The sequence below is a fragment of the Sinocyclocheilus grahami genome, unplaced genomic scaffold, assembly GCF_001515645.1.
Source record: "Sinocyclocheilus grahami isolate Dianchi unplaced genomic scaffold, SAMN03320097.WGS_v1.1 scaffold89.1, whole genome shotgun sequence".
Lineage (NCBI taxonomy): Eukaryota > Metazoa > Chordata > Actinopteri > Cypriniformes > Cyprinidae > Sinocyclocheilus > Sinocyclocheilus grahami.
The window spans coordinates 1,268,144-1,288,592 of record NW_015505268.1 but is presented as its reverse complement, the minus strand read 5'-3'; the positions used below and the strand labels follow the sequence as shown (position 1 = coordinate 1,288,592).

Here is a 20,449-nt window from a genome sequence, read left to right as displayed (position 1 = left end):
GGGAGGTATGCCCTTGGTCGCTTTGTTCTGACTTACATATACACGAACAGGAAGTGATGCGAGGTGCACTAATATGCATACTTCATCTGCATTTGTCTGTGAACAATGGATTTGCACCTAATCCAGATTGTTTCCATCATTTAAGCTGAAATTGTCCTGGTTTCTGCATCACACATGCAGTGCTGTTTTTATACCTTTCTACTGCCTAGGTCAAGTTCCTGCGTAAGTTTGGATCATATGGACTTCTGTTAGTGTGAATCTCGTGAAAACTGTCACAGCATGTCCAGGTCATATTTCACCTCAAAATCAAATGAAAAAATAAGAAATGATATTTAGCATAAAGAAAATAGTTACATATTTAGATAATAATTATGATATATATTTTTCATGAACTGCCTCTGCTTTTTATTTTGTACTGTTCTCCGAGGTCCACTTATAATGTTATCAAGATTTTTACATCGAAAAACATAATTTAGAAGTAATAAGCTATTTTCTGTCCTGTTTTTAACCCCCCTCATCAGAACGCTCTGTTTGAACAGGCGTGGCAGATTGTAGACCCAGAAGTAAACGCCCACTGCTATGATTGGCTAAGAGTTGTGTATGTTTGACAGCGTACATTCGTACAAAGTGTACACTGCTGTGATTTAGGTCAAAAACGCATAAATAACTCAATACATATCAAACAATCTGTAAGAAGAGACAAAGCAATAGTGGCACGTAATGAAAACAGTTACTCACGCTTGTGTTGCGACATTACTGTTGGATCCAATATAGTGAGCACAGCATAGTCTTTTAGTTTCAATCTTTTTGAGAATCCTCCATCGAGTTGTGCCTTGTTTGTTACTACGTTAAACTACGTCTAACGTTAGGATCAGAAGAAAGGCAATGCAAATGCTGTTTTCCACAACTTGGCGCTGCACAGAGTCTTGTTGTCTTCAGAGCAATCTTTATTGTTTGGTTTCGTAGACCTGCACATTCGCCTCTCTCGTAAACACTACATGCGCGAATCGGTGGACGAGGCTATGTTGTGATGTTGAGGAAGTGATGTTGATCTAAAGCTGCGGAGGCAGTGCTTATCCGCGCTATTACATCATAGAGTTGTGCATTCTACATTCTGTCGTTTTGGCAGTCTGCCTTCAATATAAGCTGTTTATATTAACAACAAAGTTTTTATAGTGCAATGACCTGTTATATGACAAAAGATCCAGGACATTTTGGTTTCTCAGTTCATGACCACTTTAATGAAAATTAAGCAAATTTAAACTCCCCTCTCCCATTGTCAGTATGCTGTTTTGGTGCGGGGAAAAAATCTCATTCATTACTGTAAAACAACAAAAAATGTATTATTTAAACATGTCATTTAGTACAATTCTAATAAAACACATCATAGCATTTGTTGTACTGAATTTAATTCATGCAATTTGTATTATTTATATTAAAAATCTCTTTGTCTAGGTAAGATGATTTTCATTACTATATTACATTTAATGAGAATCAGGTTTTTTAAAATGACAGCAGGAGTCTTTAACAGGGGGTCTACCAATTGTCGTTGATCTGAAACAAATAAAATATACATTAAATAAAAATACAAGATCATGTTAACCAAAGCTAAATTGAGCTAATTGCTGCATTACTGTAATGAGAATTTTTTTATTGTCATGAAAATAATATCAAATTAAAATCTACTAAAATGTACAATAAATGTTTTAAAGTTTTGATTTGATTGTACTGTCTAATGTAACCCAGACTTTTCTTTGAGGAACTAACGTATATTTGAAAGTTCATTACAACTTCAGCTCTGCATTCACACAGGATTCTACAATCATCTGATGGGAAAATCATTTTAATGAATCCATATATTCAGAAATCTCAGTAATGACTCGTAAATGGAAGTCAAATGAATTCCAAAAAAAAACAAAAAACTGTTTTATGTAAGATATGTATTAAGTCATTACACATCTTTCTTGACTTCAGGTCCTCCTGGGAAACGTGGACGGATGGGCAGAAGAGGCGACCCTGGTGAGTGCGATCTCTTAATTTATGTTCCTCAGCACTTTTCTATAAACATTGTTACTAGTGTCCCTAATTCATAATCATTAGATGTGACTGGGAGGAAGTCCTCACTGAATGTAGTTTTGAGTCACCGTAGACCCTCAGATGATTCAGAGGTATTAAACTCAAGACTGATGATGACTCGGCCATACAAATAAAGATGCTGATGTATTTCTAAGTGAGCTGTGCTGTAGACACACATGGCTCTCAAGGGCACAGATTGAGAGAGGTTTTAATTAAAAGAATGATTCAGTGTCACATCACTTGCGGAAGAAGCCGTCAGTACAGCTTGTGAAGCTTAAGAAGGTGTCCAGATGATGTCTCACCATTACCTCAAGTATGCCATAAGATTATCTTTGGATAATGTGTACAGTTTGTACAGCAGAACCTATATTCACCTTCTGACCATATCCGATTAAATCTGGGTTTGCGGCGTTCCCACACAACTGGCATTTGGACAGGATGGCAATTCTTTACATCTGTTTTTCAAACTTGTTCCAGCCCCGCTGCCCTGGGAGAGGAACTTCAAACGTTGGCAGAGCACTTTATTTACATAGAGATAGTGGGTCGTTTTGTCACTAAGTCTGCTAGATGTGGTTCTGTTTAGCTGCGCCTGCTTGTTGTAGTTTGGGCCATAAAGCGGGTGGGAAGAGTCGAATGTGGAGGTGGATGGAGGAAGAGGCTCTCCGTTGCACAACAGTCTGTTTGTTTCTCTAGTGTCAGGGAGAAAATATGGTTGGAAAGCTGGAAGATATTTAGCAGTCTAATCAGTGCAAACATTAGGCTGGTCGTATACATCCATGATAGTTCAATCGTTAAAAGTGCTCGTTTAATTAGAACCCTCGTCAATTAAAAGATTAAACATTTTGCTAAACAATTCTGATGTGCTCAATTAAACCGTAAAACACACTCTCATTATTTTTCTCTTTCAACATCTCACTCCTAAATGCTTTCCAAATGGTGAAGCCATTTCGTTCACAATGGTCAGAACTTGACTGTGCTGAGTGAATGTTATCTTTTAAACTCCAGCGTCTAGACGTGAGTAAATACGCCAATACGCATAAAACCTCAACACATCTTTTAAACTTCTTTGTCTCCTCTGAGGGTCATAACACCATACCTGATGAACATTTCAGAAAACTCGAAGAACATTAAAAAAAAGGTTTAGAGGTTTACCTTTTTGTTAAAAGAGTAGAAGTGTGATTTTGTGTTATTAAACATTTGAATTGTTTTAAAGGTCTGTTTGTTGTTGTTCTTTTATTTTTCAGGACCCCCAGTAAGTACCCTGTCCTCACACTTCAAAATAATGACATTAGGCAGATATGGGCTCTGTATTGTGGTAAGGCTGACAAAACGTTTGAAGGGTGAGTCATAAAACCTGAGAAAGGGCCTTCAAGTTCTGGAATCTTTCATGCATCCTGAATATTTGCACCAAGTTTGTCTGACTTTAAATGTCCAGAACCCTCAAATTTAAGCTTCTGAAAAATTAACATTCTTTTGAGATTCCAGAATAAAGCTTAAAGAACAAAGTTCTGGGATATTCACTTCAGAGCAGCTGAAAGTCTAACGCTTCAGAAGATATGGTGCTTCTGATATTAAAGTTCTAGAATATTCAAAACCCGCATTAAAGTTCTGGTATCCAACAAAAGTGTAACACAGTGTAAGAACAGGTTGCTGACTGTCTGTCACCTGCTTTAGATTTAGGTTAAAACCACACCATCAACACCTTGTTGCAAACAGATATGTGGTTTCTAATCCATATTTGAACAGGCTGTCATGAAGAATTCATCTGTTCATCTGTTTAATGCTTGCAGATGTCAAATTATGTGACAGCTTTCAACATTTTAACAGTTTAGGTTGGTTTGCTAACTTTCACGTTTAGTTTCTGGTCTTCTGTAGAGCAGAAGTCCACCAGTTTATTTACTCTGAAGTCAATTGCAATGTAAAGAAACCCTAAAACACTTGAAGTTTTCATTTATAATCCTGCAAGGTGCTGTTAATCCAACTAATAAACCCATAAAACAGAGATTTACTTTGCGGAAGTTTTAGAAAGTGTAAGTATGTTCTTCAAGTTCAGATTGGTTAATGAGAATAGTTTACAGTAGTTTACTTTTTATCACACTGAATTTAGAAAATTTGGCCTTTTTTCATGAAACTGAACATTTACCTTGAGATTTGTAATCTTTTTTAATCTACCGTAGGTCTATATTTATTTATTATATCTCATTTTTCTTTGCACAGGGCAAACCTGGGCGAGACGGTTACCCGGTAAATGTCTTTTAAATTATCTAGTTTCTTTCTTGGGTTTTAATCTCCGTTTTATGGAGCTCTTCTTCTAATTGCTTCTATCACTTCCATTTGATTTATTGTTGATCTCAATTTTTTCCTTTCTGTCTTACAAAATACCTGTGCAGCTCCCCAGCTAACAGAGAACGTTCTCAGAACTTTGGGTAATATTCTAGCAAAGATCTCTCAAAGTTACAGTATAAATAAACATTCTTACAGTGACATTAATAGAACGATATTTGTTTTAATAATGTTCTCAAAACATTAAAACAAAAATGTGTACATTCATACAATATATACAATATCATTCATGGAAAATTTTTCATTCTTGGGAGTTTTCTGAAACATTTTAGTTGGACGTTCTTCAGTTTTTAAACAACTTAAACAGCTTTTAATACAAGTTAAAAGTTTCAGATGGGTTTTTTATTTTATTTTAAAATTGAATGTTCCCTTAAAGTTTTCAAAACATTCACATAACTAAAAAAATGGTTTGGACGTTCAGCGAACATTCCGAAATAACAATTTCGTAACTTAAAGGAAACACAAAGTTCTTGGAACATATTTTTGTTAGCTGGGTCATAATATATATATATATATATATATATATATATAATTTTATTTATTTATTTATTTTTTTTAAAGGAACATGAATTACACAGCTTATGCAGTGAGAGGTGTGTTAGCAATAGTGTCTAAAGTCTGCACTAAAACATTTCAAACTGTTCTACTGCACACTTCATCATCGACACCTTCATCTCTGATGAAGAATGAACTCTTTCGCTGCTATTTCTGCAACATGGCCGATAATGATGCTGAGTTTCCTGGAAAGAGTGAAAGCGCTCCTGGGCTCAATTACACTGGTAATGGTGTTTCTCTGTTGAAAACGCTGTAGATTCATCCCTTTGGCTAAACTTGGGTGCAGGACAGCAGGCCAGAGACACTTAGGACTCTTAGTTTATAATTTCCTGGTTTCTTGAACCTTGAAATGGAAAGTACTGGGAAAGCAGTCGGGCGTTTAGAAATGAATCAAGCTTAGAAAAAATATTTGAACTGTGACATATGGGCAGAGGTACTCTGATCTGTTAAAGTACAACACATCTGATGATTGTTTTTTGATAGCTGGGCGTTGATTAGAGTACTTTGTGTTCAAATAAAAAGATATTTGCTTGGTAAACTGTAAGTCATAATTTAATCTTTTGTTTCACTTAAGAAACAAGCCCCAGTCAAACAATCAATAGTCAGTTTATATATTTTTTAGTACCTCTGTTTATGTAGATACAAACATGAGATCAATTCTTGGGGTCCAGATTTCCAGTTGAATTGGATCATTGTTTTGATTGTGTGATCTATTGTAGAAGTGGTCTGGTGGCCTCTAGTGGCTGTCAGTGGAACAGCGGACAGCAGAATGATAAGCAGCAGGCTGTTCTGGAACATGTCAAGGTGAACCTTGGGTCAGATTGTGTTTAGTCACAAATCGAATGAGGCTTTGTACCTTGTTTTGTCTGGATCTTAATTGTGGACCCCTTGGTTTGGTTGGTTTGGCTCCAGATATCAAGAGATGTTTAGTTAACAGGCCTTACTCACCTCGCGGCGTGAAGTGTGAGTTCAATAAAAAGAGTATATTTGTCAGGGAGTTCTGAGTAAGCCTTACTGTGCCTCTTTAGCCAACTATACTGCAGATGTATTTATTACATTACCACTTCCTGTCTCTGTACCCATTATCTCTGCATGGTATCGTTGCAGTAAATCAGAGTGATGTTTGTACTGATATGCTGTGGCGTATCTGCTGTATACCAGCCTCTAGATAACAGTCTATGCCAGGCTGGGTCAGTCATGCCCAGCAAATTAGTATTAGAGGTACACTCATGGTTTTCCCAGATTTGTAAGTCTGCCGGGAAAAGTCTGTGGCTAATTATAGACAGGTGTGTGTGTGTGTATGTGTGTGTGTGTGTGTGTGTGTGTGTACATGCTGCACACACTGTCACACACTGAAACAAAGAAAAGTCTGGGTCATATTTCACCCTAAAATTTTGTATGGTTTATTATATGTGTATATGTATATGTATACATGCAAAAATAAATTATACAAGAAAAAAAACCAATTCTCATTACTGTAATAAAGTAATACAAATATAGCTCAGACATAATTAAATCAATTAATAAATTTACTTTATTTATTTATTTATTTTAATGGGAATGCAATATTTGCATAATGAAATATATTCACTCCAAGTAAAATAGTATAATAAAGTAATGTGTTTATGTTATATGATAATGTTATATGTTGTAATGTAAGCTGGGCATTTCTTTACCATAGATTATTAATATTAATATTATTATTATTATTATTATTATTTATTACAATAATGGGAATGCAATATTCACAAACAAATTAAATGTAACTTTACATTACATAACATTTCATCTTTAACTTATCTTTGCTCATATAGAGTAAAGGATTTAGACAAAACAAAAAAAAACTTAGGCTGTGCTGGCATTTTTGTTTGGCATGGAGCTGAAGCTCATTGGGCTCAATAGTAGAATAGCTTACTATATGTGAGTGGATCGGATTTCCTAAACTGGAGCGTGTCCATTAGCATTTGCCAAGCCTCTGTAGCATCTGGAACAGTGCGACAGGTGCGTGTGTGAACTCACCCCAAATCCACATCCTTTACGGTTTACAATGCAATCTCAAAATGCTTTCGGCTAGCAACTGTGGAACATACGCTAGTGATTTCACTCCATTCACCAGCAATAGCCATCTTTTAAACAATCCCCTTTACTCCCTCTCACAGCGTGATTGTTCTTATCCTGTAAACTGGTTTGACAGACAGTTTGTGTTAACTTGCGTCATATAGCGAGGATTATTAATGACAAAAAGCAGATGATTTCAAGTAAATATAATTTACACTGTTACACAAGCCCTGAGGAATTTAGTTGATGAGCAACAGGAGCTAAACAGGAAGTGTACGCAATCTACGCATATACATTTGATGGAATCCAGGTAGTTCCAGGTTAAATCTGTTCTGTAAGTGCGCTGGGTTAATGTTACTCGCATATGTGGACACAACGTGTGTGTAGAAGCTTCGACATTGTTCTTATAAGCTCAGGTGGTGCCCACATGCTGTCAGTGCTCATTTGAGGCCGTGATTTGATTAGCGGTATCGTAAACAGAGTGTATTACATGCAGACGCTGTTGAGAACGGCTCTCACGAGACTGTCGTTTAGGTTCTCTCATAAATGATCCCTTTGGATTTGAGCATGTGATGGATAGAGTGATCCATCTTTCTGGATGATGCTCTTTTTGATGATGGTGATCCTCTTTTTTCCGAACATGCCGTGGCCAAGATTACTAAACTGCATAAATGTCCTGGTTTAGGCTTTGCTTTCCTATTGTTTTCATACTTGCTGAAGGTAATGACTGAAAAGTAGTCTGACCAATAAATATAATCGACCAGTCATGAAATGAGAGAAGGTGGGATTTACAGAGAACAGTCAAAGCAATCAAATACACATAAAGTATGAGGACTGTAAAGAGCACATCAAAAACATAACAACGCCAAAACCTGGACTAATTAATGGCAATTTACATAACAACAATGTACTAAAAATTGAGACGTTTTTAAAAGGTCAAAACGATTTCGTTCAACGACTAAAAAGCTGTATTATGCCAGTAGCTGGCGATGTCACTTTGTAAAGAAACACACACACATACCTATAAACTGAACACGCAATGTGCATAACATCACCGTTTTCACAAATTTGAGTGTTTGTAGTTTACATGGAGACGATAGCAGTATCGTTTTCATAAACCTGCACTTTGAAATGCACTTTCAAAAGTTTGCATTTTCAAGTCACCAAAATGCATTAAATGTTTTCTGGTTTTAGTTGAAAATGGTGTCGTGTGAATGGCCATTTAGAAATCCCAGCCAGGACATGTGAGAGGAAAAAAAGAGGGTATATGATCATCCCACTGATAAAGATTGCTTGTTAAGAAAGATCCAGTTGTATGAGTGCACACAGAACTTTTATTTTCTTCAGAAAATGTACAAATCTATTTTACCTAAAAATGTTGATTTCGTTCAACGACTAAAAAGCTGTATTATGCCAGTAGCTGGCGATGTCACTTTGTAAAGAAACACACACACATACCTATAAACTGAACACGCAATGTGCATAACATCACCGTTTTCACAAATTTGAGTGTTTGTAGTTTACATGGAGACGATAGCAGTATCGTTTTCATAAACCTGCACTTTGAAATGCACTTTCAAAAGTTTGCATTTTCAAGTCACCAAAATGCATTAAAAGTTTTCTGGTTTTAGTTGAAAATGGTGTCGTGTGAATGGCCATTTAGAAATCCCAGCCAGGACATGTGAGAGGAAAAAAAGAGGGTGTATGGTCATCCCACTGATAAAGATTGCTTGTTAAGAAAGATCCAGTTGTATGAGTGCACACAGAACTTTTATTTTCTTCAGAAAATGTACAAATCTATTTTACCTAAAAATGTCTAGTATAACAATTCTTGTTACGGAACATTGGAGCCAAAATATGTCATATGAATATTGGCATGGCAGTGTTTCTTTTTTGAAATCCAGGAACATCTTTCTTGGCGGCCTGGTGGGAGAGAAATGAATGTCACATATCCCAAAGTATTTCCATGTACTTGAAGTATAAAGAGTCCAATAAACGATATTCCCTTCAGAGAAGAAAGTAGAACAGAGAGACGTGGAGACTTCATAGACATTGGATCCAGATGAGGGGTCGTCTCTCCCTGCAGAGCCACACGGGGATGAGATTGTGGTTCTTGGGTTTCTTTCATGCAGAAAAATCAAACGTGAACAACAAGGGGGGTTGCATTGTATGCATCTCTATTCGCAGTGCGCTTCATTTCACCAAATTATTGACCTAATCTCTTTTTTTTTCCAGTCAAAAAATCGTTGATGAATCATTAATGAATTCATAATCCAGTTAATATCTAATTTTATTCAATTTGTGTACTCCTTGAATATCAGGATTCAATAATACACTGATTTTACAAATATGATAAAATATATATATAAATGAAACATGTACATAGATGAATCGTTCACAATAAGATCTATAACATACGTTTACAAAATATTGTGATTTCATGCTGACTTCAGTATTTTTGTCTTGTTTGTCTAAAATGTAGGTTTATGAGGTTTATGCTTCATTTTATTGTGGCCATTTGCAAGTGGGATACGAAAAATCTTAAATCAAATTTAATTTGATATATATTCTCTGAAAACAAGTCTTAATGTCTTGTGCAATATACTTCAAGTAAATCATGTTTAGATATTTTTACTGGAAAATTTGCAGTGCATTTAAAGGCTTAAAACCAGATATTGGCAATGAAAGATGGGACGTTTCTACACTGTCCAACCCAAACACAATCTCTTAAGTAGGTGAAGGCAGTCAAAACCTGTGAAAGATTCTTTTGATTAAAGCATTTAAGTCTTAATTTGACTTGAAGGGCCTATTGATACAATCCCTCCAGATTTCCCACGAAGCACCATTGAGCCCACCACGAAGTCCAATTTTAGCTGGAATGCTTTTGTAGGCCTGAACTCAAAGCGTTTCGATTACCCTGTGATGAATTTATGATTTATAGCAAAGTTGAAAAACTTTAACGCTGGCAAAGGGCAACAGACAAAAAAGTCATTATTTCATTTTCTTGAGGCTTTACTGGTAATCTGAATCCTCTTTCTCACTCCTTTGCACTTTGTGGTTAAATATATGTGGTAAATCTGTGCTACTTTAGAATGTTTTCCTGTTGTTCCTCCTTGGGGCCCCCCGAGCAGTGCACACAACAAAATTAAATATCCAGGATTAATCTTCATTTAATTGTTTTATAAGATTTTTTTTGTGGAGGTTTTGTACTTTGGCTAATTAGTATGCTGCGGGAGAGGAATGAAAAGCAGGTTTAGGAATAACGGATTGATTTTATTTTTTCATGGTTACCTTCACTCTTCAGGGGGTCATAAATTGAGTTGTGTTAGTTCATGTGTGGCATCCATATGGACCTTCAGGTGCGAGACAGATAACACAGTTTCAAGGATAAATTCTTGGATCATAATGTGAGTGATGTTTGTCCATTAAAAATCCAACAGTGGCTTGTTTTTTTGGTCGTGTTTCTGGGATTTTTGAGGACGAAAACCTTTAATCCCCCAATCATTTTGATGGATTACTCAATTACAAATGCAAGTCTTCGGCCCTGAGGGTCAACAGATTGAGACCCAGCAACAGTGACCAGTTGGAAGACCGACCTCCTCCTCACAATGATGAACTTAAAGGATCTCAGACCCTGAGTACTATGCTCATAAATCAGAGTTACATGTCTTAGGCCATTCATTAATTTCTCTTGCAGGAAGTCCGCTGGCATTGACCTGTGCTCATGGTGTCTGCTCAGCATGAGGAGACACTGCAGAGAGCAAGCCATGTAAACGCTCCCAGATGTATGATTAGAGCTTGTAGCACGTCCTCAAAACAAACGTCCTGTCCTTAACATACCTCTGGGAACGCTTAAGAACAGGGATTGTTTATTGTCCACAATGGACTCGTACATCTTTTGTCTGTTTATTCAAAGGCAAGCTTAGCGTTCGTTATTTTAGCCCAGGATGTTCCCTTACTTTTGGGTACAGATACTTCGTTGAAGTTTGAAGGGCCTGTCACACTAGACCTTGTGTTCACTTCGTACGCACGCAAACACACAAGCACCAATTTTTCATTTGGTGTACTCTAGCCTGCAAATTCGTATAGCTTTCTGAATGGCAATTATTTTGAAGTCTTCTTAAAGAATGACATGGAGGATGTACAATACAGTTTCTGATCAAAGCAAGTTTCAAATACAAACTTTAAAAAGAAAAGCTACTTTGAAAAAAATTGGCGTATGCTTTACTTTAAAGGAATTTCACTCACAATTTTCATATTCACACAGAACATCAAGTAAGACATTGAATTTAAGTGAAATTTTGAAGTAGAAACACTGAAACGGCGTAATCTTGTCAAATGTACTCCAGTAATCTGTGTTTTATTTACTTTGAAACATGAAGTTGTGGGGAAATGGAGTAGATGATACTCAGCAAAACATGAGAGAGCTGATCAACCTCTATTTTTTTAGACTTACCTGTTGCTCTTCACCAGTCAGATTGAGAGGGAGAGGGAGATTTTAAATTCCGTGTTCTGGGTTTTACAGATAGAGTGGATGTTGTAGTTACACTTCTCTTAATTTCCTTCTTAATTGCTACTTTCTTTTTCCTCCATGTGGTAAAAGCAGTAATCCAATTTGAGTCCAATTTGACTCTACACTCTAAAAAAAACAAGGGTTCTTTAAAGGTTTTTTACACATTGTTCTATTTAGAACAATATTGTTCTGAAGAACCCTTTTATGCTAAAATGGCTATTTGTGTCAGAGTTTAAGATTCTTTGTTCCCACTCTTTTTTAAATCTGTAACTGTCAATATTCTTTCAAATCCACTTAACTTTTGATCTTCTGGAGCTTGATCAACAATTCAGCTACACAGTGGGCCGTGGGGCCATGACACCTTTTATCAGAATTGTGTTTTTTTTTTTCTTTTAATTTAGGATGTTGTAGTTACACTTCTCTTAATTTCCTTCTTAATTGCTACTTTCTTTTTCCTCCATGTGGTAAAAGCAGTAATCCAATTTGAGTCCAATTTGACTCTACACTCTAAAAAAAACAAGGGTTCTTTAAAGGTTTTTTACACATTGTTCTATTTAGAACAATATTGTTCTGAAGAACCCTTTTATGCTAAAATGGCTATTTGTGTCAGAGTTTAGGATTCTTTGTTCCCACTCTTTTTTAAATCTGTAACTGTCAATATTCTTTCAAATCCACTTAACTTTTGATCTTCTGGAGCTTGATCAACAATTCAGCTACACAGTGGGCCGTGGGGCCATGACACCTTTTATCAGAATTGTGGGGTTTTTTTCTTTTAATTTTAATGCATTAGTTTTGACAAGTCTGAGTGATCAACACACAGGTTGCAACGAGGCTTATGTCCCTCTCTCTGTTTCCAAAACTTTGTTTATGCATTGTTTTGGGATAACATGTTCCCTCTTTTCTACCTTAACACACACAAAAATAGCTGGAAATAAACTGAAGGCATTTTTGATGTGGGATTGTTACTAGGGTTCAACTAGCTTTTGGGACAACCAAAAAAGGGCCTGAAATTGTACAGATATATGTGTTAAAGTTCAAAGGTCTCTGGCATTTTGATGACCTGCCACACTTCATTCAAAAGTATGCGATTTATCTGACACTGCTAGTTTTAGAACAAGTCTTGGTGCTTCATGACAGTTTTAAATTGGGCTTTTAACCTTTGACATCACGCCTTCTGAACCAAAATAAATCCTGTAAGGTCACCTTTTGCATGACTGCTCAGATGAGTGTCCATACTAGACACTAGAAACTAGATTGCTCCCGTTACAGTCCCACACAGTCTATGAAGCTTTCTATAAAATAAAAGTAATAAAACCTCTTTTATACTGCCAATTTGGCACATCCTTTCTATTTTGGACATCTGCACAGCTTTTAATTACCTGGTCTGACTAAAACTGATTTTAGAACATGATAAATTGACTACTGTGAATTTTATTTGTTAAATATTGAAATGACTTCTGACAATTAGATTATGTTTTATTTCTAGCCATATGTATAATGCACACATCTGTCCAGTACTACAAATAAAACACATGAAGAAGCCCAGGCTAGACATGCCCAACTATTTTTCTAGATCATTGACTATTCTTGCATTCTTGCCTTTAAGTCCATTTTTATGAAAACCGTCTGGTGCGTGAACATACTTGATTAACATGACAGTACTAATCTTGAATTTAGCATTCGTACTCACTGGTGGTATTGGTTTCAATAACAAGATTTTAGGTTATAAGTCAAAAGAAACTGGTCTGACTCCAGTCCTCTTCTTAAGAACAGAGGAATGACATCATGGCCCAACATGATCCTTTTCATTTCATTCTATATTTCTCTCCTGATCTTCATCTTTTTTACCCCTCACACTTCCCTTCAGAGTCTATCTGCACTTTCCCTTTTTATGACTGGCTGTCTGGTGGACTCCTGGGGTTTAATCTTCTGTTTTTCTCTTTTTCCACTGTTCAGGGTCCACTCGGTCTGGATGGCAAACCTGTGAGTATTCCCAAGCTTTAAAGAGACGAGATGAGAATGTGTGTGTGTGTGTGTGTTTGGAAAACAGGTTCTGGATTCTCACATTACTGGACATTGTCTTTCCAAGGTAGTATGTGAATTTTTGAGTGACATTTGGCTTTCAAATGGTTTAAGTTACTTTGGAAGAAGCTTGTAACTGAAGCAGCCTCAAAGTTGATGCTTCTTTCATTTAATTACATAAGCTTATTGTTACTTATTTTTTTATTGCTCATAAACACTAACCATTACACTCTCAGAAAAAAGGTACAAAACTGTCACTGAGGCGGTTTCCTTTCAAAAGGTACTCATATGTGACCCTGGACCACAAAACCAGTCTTAAGTTGCACGGGTATAATTGTAGCAATAGCCAAAAATACATTGTATGGGTCAAAATTATCGATTTTTCTTTTATGCCAAAAATAATTAGGATATTAAGTAAAGATCATGTTCCATGAAGATATTTTGTAAATTTCCTACCGTAAATATATCAAAACTTCATTTAGGATTAGTAATATGCATTGTTAAGAACTTAATTTGGACAACTTTAAAGGCGATTTTCTCAATATTTAGATTTTTTTGCACCCTCAGATTCCAGATATTCAAATAGTTGTATCTCGGAACCGTAGATCAGTGGAAAGCTTATTTATTCAGCTTTCGGATGATGTATAAATCTCAATTTCAAAAAATTGACACTTAATTTGTGTTCTTTTTTTTTTTTGTGGTCTAGGGCAGAGTTTCCCAACCGGGGTGCCGTGTAAAAAAATTATTTTTGAATATTTTTAAATTGCTAAAATGTTCAAAAAAGCATCTATTATATAATATCCATTTCTGATGTCGCCAATAATTAGAGAAGCACCAAAATTTCGGCTGCCGAAAATTAGTTCACCGCTAAAAACTAAAAAGCTATTTATTTAATTCGAAGGCCTGTCGTTATTGTTCATTGTGCTATCATTATTAATTTCTTTATTTGTTCTTATTTTATTACTGACTGCTTACTTGTCATTTTTTATTCAATTCAAAGTTTGAAATCAAGCTATCTCGTACTACTGCACCAAAATTACCCAGCTGTAAAATTAAAAAAACACTGAGTGAGCAAAAATTTGTGAGATAGCTAGTTATAATGGTAATTAAATCATGTTTATGTATAAAAGCCTACATTAAAATCTGTCATATAAATTGGTCTCTTCATTAGAAATTAGCCTACTGATTGCCGCCATTGATGGACAACATTTTTTAATAATATTAAAAATATCTGTATGACATTATATTCTGCAGGTCTTCCCTGCTGTACCGAATATCTATACTTTTCAAATTATCATATCGAAGTTAGAAATTCAAATATTGTGACAATTTATTTTGTAGGGTGTCACAAGTTTGTTAAAATTTCCAAAGGGTGCCGCGACTAAAAAAAGGTTGGGAAACACTGGTCTAGGGTCACATATGTACATTTTAGGCAATCATATGTACCATTTAGGGGTAAATAAGGTACAAAGATGTGCCTTTTAGCTTTTGTACCTTATACCACCACCCCATTGACAAAGTCAGCAAATCTCTGTTTATACTGCGAATATAAATGATGCCTCAATTGTGTGACTTTTATAAGCAATCAGAATTATGATTTTTGACGATTGAAAAAAATGACATAGACTTACATTGAAAGAGGGACCTGAATCATGATTAGAGACAACAATATCACAAAGACTTGGCTCTCCTAAGCTCTTTTTGAATAGAAATATAATAATTGATTTGTTTATTTGCAGGGTATTCCTGGACCTAAAGGAAGCCAGGTAAATACAATTTAAAATCTCTACTGTGCCATGAAGGTTATCATCTTATATTATAAATAAATAAGTGCTGCTTCATTCAGTAAGTTTATGGAAGTTACAAACCCTTACACACATTTGAAAGTTGTTCATTCATACTGTGTACATAAGGAATCATGGTTTTATTTTTGCATGGCATCAGGGGGATTAAACTCTATTTAAGTTTTCAAGCCATTTATCACCTCAGATTGGGGGTCATACACCACAAAGTGTCTTTTACCTTGTATGTCTATCCGCAAATGAGATGGAAATAATGGATTACACACCAAAAGGAGAGAATTCCTCATTGTTAGCTTGTGCTGTTGCAGATAGGCGGTCGTTTATGAACCCTGTCAGGCTCTTTAGCGCTGCCAAAGGAAAGCCCATTTGTCCAATGTAACGTAAACCACTTCTTCTGGAAAGCAGACCACCTCAAAATCCCATTCATCTGTGGCTTCCTGTGAAAGACAGTTGTTTTGTTTTGACTCGCATGAAAGAAAGTCAAACGTGGTCATACTGTAGGTCTCATTCAGGCTGAAAATTTTGTTTCTACGATGTGACTTCAGTGTTAACAGTAATTATAGCAATTTAACGTTTTCAATTTTATTCCACCCAAACAAACACAAATGAATTCATTAAAGCTATTTATTTATTTATGAGGTTTTTGAGAAAATGATACTCACTTTTTAGATACAAAAGTTTGGGACCAGTAAGATTTGTATTAATGTTTTTTTTATAGAAGTTTCTTATGCTCATCAAGACTGTATCTATTTGATCAAAAATACAGAAAAAAATTAATTTTGTGAAATATTATTGCAATTTAAAATAACCATTATCTATTCTATTCTATGCTAAAATGATATTTATTCCTATAAAGCAAAGCTGAATTTTCAGTATCATTACTCCAGTCTTCAGTGTCACATGATCCTTCATAAATCTAATATATCTAATATGCTGATTTTTACTCAAAGTTGGAAACAGTTGTGCTGCTTAATATTTTTAGGACCTGTGATCTTTTTTTCAGGATTCTTTGATAAATAGAAAAAGTTAAAAAGAACAGTGTTTATTCAAAATTGAAATTTTGTGTTACAATATACACTACTATTCAAACGTTTGGGGTCAGTAAATTTTTTTAAAGAAATTAATACTTTTATTCAGCAAGGATGTGTTAAATGGATAAAAGACTTATATTGTTAGAAAAGATTTCTATTTTGAATAAATTCTGTTCTTTTTAACTTTTTATTCATCAAAGAAAAAAGTATCACAGGTTCCAAAAAATATTAAGCAGCACAACAGAATCAACACTGACAACAAATCAGCATATTACAATGATTTCTGAAGGATCATGTGACACTGAAGACTGGAGTAATGGCTGATAAAAAGTCAGCACTGCATCACAGAAATAAATAGTATATTAAAATAGTATTGCAATTGCGATAATATTTCACAATATGACCTTTTTTCTGTATTTTTGATCAAATAAATACAGCCTTGATTAGCATTAAAAATCGTACTGATCCCAAACTTTTGAACGGCAGTGTATATAAACTAAAACAGTTTACAGTTAAAACTGCTATTGATTTAAAAAATAAAATATGTTTTAATTGGAGTATTCCTTTACATCATTACTACAATTTCCCCTTTTTTCACCTCCTCCGCCTCGTAATTATTCAACATACACTTTGCATCAGCTTCACTAGCATTGCCTCTATTATGCCTCTATTTTTTTTTTCAAAGCAATGTGTTTTACACATGTAGATCAGCTTAGAAGCCTTGTCAGTGCAGACCAATGTCTGATATGGGTCACAGTGAGAAGGTCATGTGAACAAGCTCATAAAAATGAAAGTTTTGAGCAATAAATGTGAATTTGGCACTTGTCGTGTAGTGTGAATTTTGCCATAGATTCTCTTCCCTATCATTTCCACTCGCATAGTTTCACTCAAACCATCTTCTTTATGTTCAGTCAGTTGTACGTTCATCATATTCCCAGACTTTTGATCATGTTATTTGCAAAGACTTTTAAGATCAAAGAATACAGCTATATCTACTACAGATGTGAGGTGCTGCCTGTACTTTTATTTGGGAAAAAGATGACTTTGAAAAAGAGGACATTGAGACACTAAAGACTCTTAGTGAATGACTTATGGTTCACATGGTATTTTTTTTAACTATGCTAAACTATTTTCCTTTAGACTTTTGTCATATCGATTTTTCATTTTGGACAATCTGTCTAATCATTACACCCAACTCATTTATTTCAGGGGCTGCCAGGACCAAAAGGAGATAAGGTAAATTTAGTATCTCTTTTTTTTCCTCAATATTGTACGGCACACACAGAACGGTTCGTTCTGTTTCCGATCTCAGTTTCCCAGCAAGCAGATGTTTTCTGATTTCTAAAACAACTCACAAATTTCATTTGCATTGGCTTTTGTCTTCAAACACATGTTTTGGAGGGGATGTAAACCGTGTCAGGCATCAAATTAGAGAAACAAGAAACTTAAACGAAGACCGTCTTGAAGTCTTTTCCTGATTGCAGTGAAAAAAAAATATATGCACAGCACAGCAAAACAAAAACATGGAGCATCAGGATACTTTTTCTCCCAGATCAGTGTTCCTCATTTATAGTGATTAGTAAACAGAGTTATTCACATTCTCTGGCCTGATTTTATTTATATGCTTACTTGTTATGTTACTTTAAATAGATAGTCAATTGTAAACCAGATTAAATTATGACTGAGGCTGATTAAATGAGCTAACTGATTTTGTTAGTGGGTCAGGAAGCTGTTATATATAAATCAAAAGCAGTGTTTGTCAGTGAGATTTCATCTCATTTCCAACACCTTTTTCACCTTTGGTGTGGACGGACAAATTGCAACAACCACATAGACACCTTAGCAATCATCCACACACAGTCAAAAACCCTCTTCAGAATATCAAAAAATCTAGTATTTGAGTTCACATGTGTTGCTAATTGCATTTCTTGTCTTTTTGTGTTGTAGGGTGATCAAGGAGATACTGGGCCAAGGGTCAGTACACACATATTTCTGTCACTTATAAATGTATACACATTATTAATATTTTCCCTTACAATCAGAGGAACAGAATGTCACATTTGCCTCAGAGCAATGAGGGCGATACCTGACATTTAAGAAGATAGATGGTACATCATAAATCAGAACTGAAGGGCTGAACTGTGTGCGGTTCATTTAATAGATTCAATATTCTCTCTTGCTCATATTGTCTTGATCTTTCTTTATTATTTTTCTCACACACATTAAAAGACATGGCAAAACACCAATGTGCATATATACGAGATGGGCAACTAAAGATATGGGAAGAAATAAAATCCAATTTTTTTTATTAAGTTGGGTAATTTCTTTAGAGTGACCATGCCCACATGTGCCAGTAGCCCCGCCCCAATCATTATAAGTCAATATTTGGCTATTTTGAAATGATCAGCAATAAACAGTGAAGTATTAATTTTGCCTAATTTTGTAATTTCTACTTTTCAAATAATTTTGAATACACTGTAAAATAAGTATTTATTTTTAAGTGTGTATTTATTTATAAATTAAGCAAGTTGATGTACCCCCTTTATTAATAAATGATATTGTATTTATTTTAAATATACACATTTTATATATTTATTATTATTTATGAATAAATAAAATGATTTATTTATATATTTATATTAAATATTTTGCAATACAATTGTTGCAATTCAATATAAAAATTTAATTAAAAAAAAATAAAATATATATATATATATATTATAATATAAAATGTTATTTTTTAAATGACTCGAACAGTGTTCTGTTACATATTCTGCCCCTCTGGTATTTTCAAAAGAAACAAACATGGCAGTTCGGATTTGAATCTATTTTGATTCACTAAAGAGTATGCTGTAAAGAGACAGCATGTTTCAGAGCACAAAAACAATGAAAAATGTCTCCAGGCCTTAACTAAATCTTAACAAACCTCACTGTGGGGAAGCACTGAAAAGGAAAAATACAGAGTAAATAATGTATTTATTCTCTTCTAAAAATACCACAAGTTTTATTTTAGGGTTGGGGTTAGTCTGCAGTAAATATAATTAGCGTAATTTAGATAGCGTAAGAACAATAGAAGTCTATGGGAAGCTTAGTTAGCTGAGCATGTGTGTAGTGCTGAGTAAAGCAGCAGTGTGGGAAACCTCAAGTATCCCTCAGGTCACCACATCCCTGCTAACTCAACCCTCATGCTCACGCTGGCATCAACGTGCTGTGTCACTTCCACTTTCTCTCTGTTTTCTTCATTTCTTTTTTGCAAGGCTCTAACTTTCTTTCTTAGCCATGTAATGTCACCATTTTGGCAAAGATTTCCTGCAACATGATTTTACATGACAGTGAAAAGCCATAAAATAATCCTTACGCTTTTGAATTTTTGTCACTTTCCATCCTCAAGTCTTTTCAAAGAGAGAAAAAAGAGACATCCATCCTCACCTGGATAGCACAGCCTTATATAAAATCTCTCGCGGCAGACATGTGCCATTTCTCTGTGCTTCTCGAGCTGCTCTCTGTTACTGCTGTCAGCACAATCCAGCCCTCAGATTGTGGTTTATAGAGACATGCAAACAAAGATACATTGTCCTGACCAATGTGATTTAAGACAACAAAAATAAAACCATGGTTTTTGTCCAGTGTTATTTAAGGGTGGCAAAACCAACAATTTTACATTATTTGGTCATTTTGTATTTGAATCACAGTTGTATTTAGGCAGTCCAAACACATTGTCCTTTTTGGTGTGTGTTTAGAGCAAGCCAAAATTGCAAGTAACGTTTTTAATTTTCATGACATGGCATGAGTTTGAATAACCGAACCAGTTATATCCAATGAGAACTCGACAATACTGGATGTATACTATATACCGTATAAGGAAATGGGAGTTCATTCATAATGTTTTAATTATTCTATTCTATTCTATTCTATTATAATGGCAGGAAATAAATAAGACAGATTACATTTCTTAATTTAAATGAACACTTATTTTACAGGTTTTTAACAAAATCATATATATATATATATGTATATATATATATATATATATATATATATAGATATAG

General features: G+C 34.9%; 1 protein-coding gene across 1 annotated transcript in view; it reads left to right on the top strand.

Annotated features, from left to right (window-relative positions):
- The window catches only part of LOC107587110 (collagen alpha-1(XXIII) chain-like), a 126,743-nt gene that overhangs the window by 100,680 nt on the left and 5,614 nt on the right, over positions 1-20,449 (top strand). The window contains exons 2-7 of the mRNA XM_016274753.1: positions 1,975-2,019; positions 3,321-3,328; positions 13,502-13,528; positions 15,307-15,333; positions 17,610-17,636; positions 18,348-18,374. Coding sequence (XP_016130239.1) covers positions 1,975-2,019; positions 3,321-3,328; positions 13,502-13,528; positions 15,307-15,333; positions 17,610-17,636; positions 18,348-18,374 — 161 coding nt within the window. The remainder of the gene's footprint in view (positions 1-1,974; positions 2,020-3,320; positions 3,329-13,501; positions 13,529-15,306; positions 15,334-17,609; positions 17,637-18,347; positions 18,375-20,449) is intronic.